The sequence below is a fragment of the Blennius ocellaris genome, assembly GCF_963422515.1.
Source record: "Blennius ocellaris genome assembly, chromosome: 12".
In the NCBI taxonomy this organism is placed as follows: Eukaryota; Metazoa; Chordata; class Actinopteri; order Blenniiformes; family Blenniidae; genus Blennius; species Blennius ocellaris.
The window spans coordinates 17737387-17746416 of NC_137661.1; the positions used below are offsets into that span (position 1 = coordinate 17737387).

Here is a 9030-nt window from a genome sequence, read left to right on the forward strand (position 1 = left end):
CAGCAAGTATGGTCAGACAAAAATTGCAATATATGCAAAAGCAGTCATTCTTTCTGAGGAAAGAATTAAAGCACAAGAAGTCAAATGCATATGGAGTGAAACAACTGTGCAGTTCACTTTTTCATTGATTCCTCTTGAATCCTCTTGAATGACTGTGTGACAGTAGAAACACCCTGAAAAAGTTACCCATTCATCACAGGACAAACACAAAGACCAAGTCATGATTTGGAGGCGAGTAATTTACTTAAAACATAAAATGAGAAGGTGAACCTGCTAAGAAGAAGAATAAAATATGATTAAAGGTTATATCAACAGGTTGACCATGAAACAATGGAGTCACAGTTGTTAGGTGATAGCCATTTTCTAGCTCTATGTTTATAAGACAACACAAAATCTACTACCATCAGTTTACACCAGCACAAAAATACCAAATAAATTTTTATTTTTTTTAATTGGGCAATGCCCATTAATTTAAAATGCATAGAGCAGGATTAATAGCTAAGGTAATCTTAATCCTGGCATTTGTCATTGGAAACAATCTGCCTACCTGGATGTGTGTGAGATATACTTTTGTACTATAAGTGACTCTTTGCTATCCATACAAATGAGGGCTTTATTTCAGCATATGAAAATAATAAGGCACATTTGGGTACATCTTGAGTATCATCCCTGCATCTTGATGTCCTTTCCCTTCTAAAGCCCAGCATCTTTCCATTGATCCCATCCACCACCATCTTATATCATACAATCCCCCTGCTCATTGTCTCTATCTGGAACTTACTGTTCAGATAATGCCAATAAAGGCAAAGCACTACGTCTCTCCTTATCCACTTAACGATCTGAGTTGATAAATCTGTCACCGTGGATCAGTGGGCGTCAGGCCGGATCGGAGGACACTCCCCCGGATAGCGCAGCCTCTTTTCCCAGCCTTCCGCCCGACTCCGGGCACAGAGACGACCGAGGAGGCTGCTGGTGTGGACGCTGGCCGGATGGTTAAATCCAACCTACAGACGATTTTGAATAGTCATTGTTTTGTTAGAGAAAAAGAGAGAAACTTACCCGAGATGCCTGTTATCGAGCAGTCCAGTAATAAACCTGAAAGTGAAAGGTATGAGTTTTTTTTGGTTCGTCTCGAATGTTTTACGTTTAAAAATCCGCGGCCTAGCTGGAGGCGGCGCCGTGTATTTCCTGAAGCACAACCAATGTTTGTTGTTTGCGCATCATCAATGCTAGCATTATAGACAGCGTTTTTTTTGTGTTTTTTTTAATGAACTACTATGTGCCACGTTTAACTTATTCACATAATCTCAATTTTTCAGTTATAGTCCCATCAATGCAATTTATTGTATCCATCTATTAAGGTCCAATGTCATGAATACATAAACCAGCAAATAGACGTTTCCAGTGTACACTGAGCTCGGTTGATGCTAAGCTAATGTGCTACACGCCAATGCTAAACGACATCTTCACATCGAATTATATTCTGAACTTTTAATGAAAATATACACGTTCAGTCGTTGTTTCTGAACGACTGTTCTTCCAAATGATTGTATCCCCCTATGGTGTGTATCTGGTCAGAATAACGTAAATATCAGCATTGGACGGTTGTTGGGTCGTGAAGCTAGCTCCGCTGCTGTTACATCACTGATGTTTTCATGTCGTTGTTGTTGTTAAAATCAATATCGGTATTTCGACCGCCTTCCTTCGGCACAGACACTTCACGTCTTCGTTCGAGTCCAATAAAGATCTGATCCCTTTAAATCTTTTTTTTTTTTTTTTTTTGCGTGTAGAATTTTAGCTTTATTGCATGGCATTTCTGTTTTGTTGAGGGTTTAACTGGCGATGTAACGTCGACCACACACACAAAAAAAAACCACCCGAATACCTGAGACAACTTCGATGGCGATTATGAAACACTAAATTAATATTCTGCTCTGCCGTTTTAATGCTACTCATTGTGATTACAAGCAATCGCGACAAACTGCCGATGGCTCGTTTACTGGCTGGTTTCTGACTGAAGGGAGAGCAATTCTCAACGAAAACCGTTCAGGCTTGTATTCTCGAGGTGATTTCGAGAGAAATGTCGAGCGGTTTTGCCCCCGGGCGGCTGTGGTTCCCTCGGTCGTGTCCCGACAGGATTTTGTTCCACCGTGTACTTCTATACCGTTACGACCAACTCGTAGGAAATTTCCACTGCACTGCGAAGGGGAAGGGGGGGGGGGGGGTTGTATGGGCAATATCGGCTCAGTGATGTGACATTTTGTACACAGCTCTTCCGTGTGGCTGCCTGGTTTAATGTTTAGCACCCAGAATAGAATTGTGTGACATGTGAATGCTTAAATCATTTATTTATTGATAATAATCAATCCGAAACAAATAGATCCGCCTCCTACAGCGTGCTTCTGGTTATAATCGTCATGGTTTAAATTCCGTGTTTATTGATAAGATGGTGTTTCATGTTAAGTCAAGGTTCAGAAAGTTGTTATTGTTGGATATGTGTGAGCTGAAAATTGAAATGATTTTCCTTGAAATGTTTCTGGTAACTAACGGTCCATAATGATAGTTATTGACTTCCATATCCATATAAGAATGATTGGAATCGGGTATATTATAGTCTTGTTTGTCTCTACTCATTTGGTTTTTTTGTTTAGCGGTACATTTATGTGTGTGTTTATTGTAAGCTAAGGCATACAACAGTATAAACTTAATAACAACAGAAATGTAGCAACCGTGTTGAGGCAAATTGTTTAAAAAAATGTTTTATTGTTGTATAACTAGTTGAACCAAGGGAAAGTCTATGCCAGGGTATTGGAAAGGAGATTTGCGGATTTTTCTGTTGTACAAAGACTGATGAGAAATTCCCAGGTTTATTTCAACACACTTTCTTGCGCTATCAGGTTGTTTATCGACAAAGAAACTGAATGTGTGCACGCATGACCCAAGTGATAGCAGAGAGCCAGTAGTGTGTATCAGTAGGTGATACTCTTGAGTGCACTGTGTACTTAAATGGGTGACTGCATGAATGTCAGAAGTGGCGTCGCATGTCGAGCATCTCTGTCAGACCGACGGTGCTTAATATCGGTCCATTACAGACTCCGGCCTCATGTTCAGCTTCAGATTGAGGAGGAATAAGCCAATTTCTGCCCTGTTCGGGAACAACAAACCAGCTTGTCACACGCTCATAGATTATTGAAGGGTCATGAGAGTTTGGCAATCCAGTCCATGTGTTTTGTGGATTTGGAGAAGGCTTACGCCTGTGTCTGCTGAGATGTCTTGTGGGAGTTGTTTTGTGAATATGGGGCACCAGGTCCATTGCTGCAAGCTGTCCTGTCTCTGTACTTGCAGTGTTTTTTTTTTTGTGTTTTTTTTTTAATTTCCTGGTGGGCATTGGAATTGCTGCCAAGGCCAGTTTTGTACCCACTCCCACACGGTTGCTCAGTACTGCTATGCATGTAATATACATTTTGACAAATGAGAGACTCTGCTTGAATAAGTGTTGAAGCATACCGTTTACACTTTGAAGAGTACAGAGTTGGGAATCACGTAATACCTTCTGTTACGTCGTAGGTTTGGCACCACTCAGGGTTTTATGCAAGGATGGCACTGGGCTGGTTTTTTTTCTTTGCCTAATCACATAATCAGATTTGGGTAGTCGCTAGTTGGTTTAAGTCTCCAGAGGCCCGCGAGGTCAGGCAGCAAGTTCGACGTTGCATTCTGAAGCTGGTTAGAACAATACTCTATTTCATTTGGTTCACACATCTGCTCCACATGTCGCACCGCAGTGGCATTTACGCAAGCGAGCGTCTGTGTCTGAGAGCATTCACATGGTTCTGCTGCTGATGGATTCATTCTGCCCCCAATCCCCCCCCACCACCACCAACCAACATTGTTAATGTATAGTGACACACATTTGCACAAGCAAGCCAAGCAGAACCTACACAGTGTTATAGAACGGTGCTGAACCAAAATGGCTCCACTAAGGTTTGTCTTTGTGTTGTAATCTGAAGTGACCCCATTTTTGTGAAGCAATGCTGTGTGTGCTCTGCCGTCCAGCGTTTCCCTCCCCCCCGAAGTACAAAAACCACAATGTTCCTTTTAGACTGCGGGTTTACAAGATGAATAAGTAACGTTTGGATTTTAATGAGTCACCGTTAATGTGATTTACTAACCCAGATGTTCCGTTTCCACCAAAACATCTTGTGTACGCGCGTGACGGCGCCGTGGACAGTTACCGATTACCCCCGTGTTTCATTCCGAGTGTGAAGACTCGCTCGCGCTTCTGCCAATGTTTTACTGCCACACCTGGTCCCTTGAAGGTGTGACGTGTGCCAAACCGCTTCCCCTATAAGGGGAGTGTGTTTTTCATCTGGGAGCAGAACCCCCAGTGAACCTCCTTGTGCAATGGCTCCATCTGTGTGTTCGTTTGTTTCGCCCTCCAGAATCTCCAGTCCCAGGAGGTGCTCCCGCTGTTGCAGTAACCTGTGTCCGGGGCCTCTGTGGTGTTCCTGATGCCCCTCTCCCACCCCTGAGGGTCCCAGGTGGGCGAGGGAATGACCAGCGGGATCACAATCTTTCAGCTAAGCTACTTTACTCTGTAAGTCCAACTTAATTTTTTATGTATTTGATTAACTTTATCAGCAGTTTGACAGTTTATCTCATCTAAATTCTACATGTTTCTTCTCCTCTCCCCCCCCCCCCACCCCCCCACCCCAGGATGATCAGTTGCTCGTTTATGAGGAGCCTCTGCCTGCTAACGGCAGAGTGCGCTTCTTGCTCATTGAGCCCCGCCGCTCTGAAGCAAAGGACAGCGTGTGGAGGGCAGCACTGAAAGGGGGCAATCTGTATGTTGAAATTCCACCTGGACCTTTGCCTGAAGGCAGTAAAGACAGGTTGGTAACAGAAAGCTTCTTTTTTGTCGTGGAACGATTCTAGAACGTGTTGTTCCGTTTGTCTCGGAGTAAAACAACGTTTCTGTTTTAAACTGTGCAATAAATGCGTATAAACTTGAAAGATTAATTTGTGAGATTTCCACAAATCCTGGTACTGATGTCTGGATGTGTGTCTCGTGATTTGATTTCTTTGAGAAAATTGCGCAGTCGTTGATGAATTATTGACGGTTTTGTCTTCGTCTGTTCGTTTCCAGTTTTACCCTCCTGCTGGAGTTTGCAGAAGAGCAGCTGCAGGTTGATCATGTGTTCATCTTTATCCACAAGCGCAGAGACGATCTAGGTGAGAGATTGCAAATCTGTTTACTGTGTCTCGTGTTTGTATGAAACGGTCTATCATTCAAGCAGCATGAAAAAAGGATTACAAGAGAAAACACAATATCATAGACTTCTTTAACATAGTAAAATCGATAACATAGAGAACACAATCGTAGGAATCGAAAAGACTCACAAACGGCACAAGACGTTGAAATTTAATTGTAAATGTGGCTAAACAGTTTGCCAGAACAGCGCTGAATTTTTTTTTTTAACTTTCATCGTGACAAAGGAAGCTAAAGGCGTTTGTCACCAGTTAAAAAGGAAACCAGTTAATCCGAAACCCCAGATGTTGCTCATTAGTTTAACGTCTCAGCACGTCACTCCAAGCCGTGCTGCATGCTGCGATTTATTTATTCTTATTTTTTTACATAATTTGCAAAAGTTATAGAAAATTATACACCGAATGCATGTTGACGCCTTTATTCAGTTGTCTAGATTGGGGATAGTTCATAGCTTTGACTGGGAAGCGTTTTGATTTTGTCTTGACGTGAACAGTTTTGTCACCGGTGTGTTTGTTCTCTTCTCCTCTGCTCAGCACCCATGCTGCGTACGTTCAGTTTCCTGGGCTTTGAGATTGTGAGACCGGGTCATCCCCTCGTCCCTTCCCGCCCTGACGCTCTTTTTATGGGTTACAACATCGAGCGGGATTCCTCCGACGACGAATAAATGACGCTGAGCAGTTACAAATGTTTGTTGTTCTTATTTTCGGTTCATACCACACATCGTTATCTTTTTGGGGGGGAATTGAATACATTATCCAACTTCACTGTGGTTGAGGGTTCCTGTCATAGGATTTTTGTTTTGCCTCCCATGTGCTGTGTTTCTATATTTGCACTCGGGTAAGATGTTAATATACCAAGAATGTAAAGCAAGCGGCCACACAATACCCGGGAAATGCATCCTCGCCACTATTACTCTCCTTGATGTGTAGTGTTGAATCATTGTTCACCCTCAATGAACTCCAATCATCTCCCCAGTATATTTATGATGAATTTAAATCATAGTCATGTAAGTAGATATATGTTCATAGTAATTATCAGTTGATATTGAAATTTTTTTTTTTTATTGTGTGCATGATTTTAATTTGTGTTGTTCCACTTGATAGGAAAACCTGCATGTTGTAACTGTACTAAATAAAATTGCTCACCTTATACAGCCATGTCTGCTTTTTTTTTCTCTTTTTATTATAAAATGCAGAAAAACCAATGAAACCACATACTGTTTGCGCTGATCGGAACAAGCTTCTCATAGCAGTTGACCTCGCACAGAGCCGAAGGAAGTATTGTCAAAATCCCACCAGGTGAGCCCCAGAGCCCCATCCATGTGGCCCGTCCAAGACAAACCACCAGTATCAGTCAGGCTCTCCAGTCTGGCTCTGTTGCATCCCAACTGAAAACTCATCAGGCTTTGAAAAAAAAACAACCTAAGAAATCATCACAAACTCCAGACCCATAACCCTCCCATTCCTCTCAAAATTAAAAAAAAAAAAGAAAAGTTTTCTCAACTCCACGACCACCTCAACCAGCTGTTTGAAAAGTTTCCATCGGGAGTTCAACGCCGTTGATCACACCATCCTCCCGAACCGCCTCCACCAGGCTCCGTGACACTGCTTGTGACGGAGATCCCCAACAGGAGGGCATTTATCTCCTGTCGTCGAAGCCAGATCTTCAAAATGCAGACCCACATAGTGTCAAAGCAACGCTTGCAATAACGGCTACATCTTGTGTATGTTAGATATGTGCATTAACTAGTCATTTTTATTGACCACTTTTTTTTCTTTCTAGCAATGTACATAACACTGATCTTAAGAGAAAAAAGAGGAATTTGAAAATGTTTGTGAAAGTGAGAACTTGTGACAACAGAGACTTGACACAACTATTAGAAATACAGTTGAAACGGCCACATTTTTATATTTACATCAGAGATTTTCCTTTTAATCTTTACAAGTTGCCTGCATCAGGAATGGCATCCTGTTTAAAAAAAAAAACCAAGACAATTTCTTTCTCTAATGTTACAAAACACATGGGTCACAATGCACTGTGGTGACCCAGGAGCTCAGAGGATCAACGAAAAGTGACATAATTAAAGTAGTAGAGCTGCTACTTCTGTATTCAAAGACATTCGTACAATATTCATTATCATATGGATCCGAAAACACATCTTTGACTACTGATGTATTGTTCTGTCATTTACTAAATAAAAAGCAAACTAATTTTCAAAATAAGAGAAAATATATATATTGTGAAATTTGTGCATGTACATTGCTTGACTTTAGAATAATCTTTGGAAGAAAAAAAAACACTCACCACTTTAACAGGTAGTTAATCTAAACACATCCCCTCTACTGGAGAAAAGCTCACTTTCTCCCAGATATTCAACTCCCTTATTTCTTTTTCCTCGGTGAGGAAACTGAGCTCTTTGCTTGTCCTACCAAGATTTTCTCGGTTTCAGTCTCAGACACAGGTGAAGGTGCTCATTGGGGAGCCAGAAACAATATTTAGTTTTGATTATGGTGGAGAAAAAACCCCAAAACTGCTTCACAGTTGTGTTTGAAGCCAAACATGGTCATGGTAAATACTATTTCTATTCCCAGGTCTGAGGAAAGTAGCCCTATTTACTAAATAGAACTACTTTCCTCAGATCTGGCAAAGTGTCTCAGTGGCCATTTAGAGAACGTGGAAGTGTCGGTCCTTACAAACTGCTCTTTCAGGGACACGTGTGCTTGGAGACCAACCCATTTGCATCTTGAGAGGCCCAGAATTTACCTATTCCAAGTGTTGTGTGACTCCCTTTGAGGACCTGCTGACATCTGTGAGGAGAAATCGTGTTCTGAATGAACATGGTTCAGGGTCCTGGTGGACTGGTCACACTGGGCTCTGACACTACTCGTTCTCTGTGATCTTACTCCTGATTGGAGTGCGTTAGTCTGTTCCTGACATTTGATCTTGAACATGCCACAGTTGACTGGCCACAGCCAGTAGACACATACAGTCCTACCAACTCAGAACAAAGGATCACCCCCCCCCCCCCCCCCCTCTGCCAACTTCCTCACCAACAGCGCACGCTTGATTTTCAGCCAGTTGTGAAGAGTGTTTGTTGTACAACCTCCATGTTTGAAGAGAGAGACGTGGGCCCCAGAGGAGCACCTGAGGCAGGCCTGCCAATTCTGTCATCTGAGCCGAGCTCACGGGGAAGACAGATGGAGAAGTCCCCTTTGGTATGAAGACCTGGGTGTATTTTTCAGGCTGTCTTGTAGCTGCAGACAGAATTCAATTTAAGCTCCATTTTGGTTTTCGGTGTTAAGATGACTGGAGCTTCAGTGCAGCTCAAGGAAAACCTTCCGCTTCCCATAATGTCTGAATCCTGTCTTTACCGGCTGCCATTCGCCCGTCCCTCAGAATCATCACATTTTTTTATTGTTTGTTTTCCCCCTTGTCTGTCTTTCTGCTGAGGAACATCAGAAAGACCTCCTGGGGTTTGTGTTCGGCTGCTGTGGCACTGCCATTGTACAGGTGATTTGAGCCCAGTGGTTCCTGCAACAACAGAACCCACACCTGTCTGTAGTGGTTTCAATCACTTGGTGCTCTGCAACAAGCAGCTGCCCTGGAAAAAAAAAAAGGTCCTCCATAGATGGCAACAGAGGGACTTTTACAGAGGAAACGATCAACTGCGGATGCAATCATGCAGACTGAGTCGGTGACACACTCGAGGCTGTCGCCTCCTGGTTGTTTGGCTGAAATGCACCCAGTTGAAGACAATGAAGCTT

At 42.6% G+C, this 9030-nt stretch overlaps 1 protein-coding gene across 1 annotated transcript; it reads left to right on the forward strand.

Moving 5' to 3' along the window:
* Positions 1-940: 940 nt before the first annotated feature.
* Positions 941-6417, forward strand: oaz1a (ornithine decarboxylase antizyme 1a). Its single transcript, XM_080506843.1, is given in 6 exon segments — positions 941-1108; positions 4440-4506; positions 4508-4594; positions 4714-4889; positions 5144-5229; positions 5800-6417. Coding segments are annotated over 6 exon segments (666 nt in total). The 5' UTR covers positions 941-989; the 3' UTR covers positions 5931-6417.
* Positions 6418-9030: the final 2613 nt, after the last annotated feature.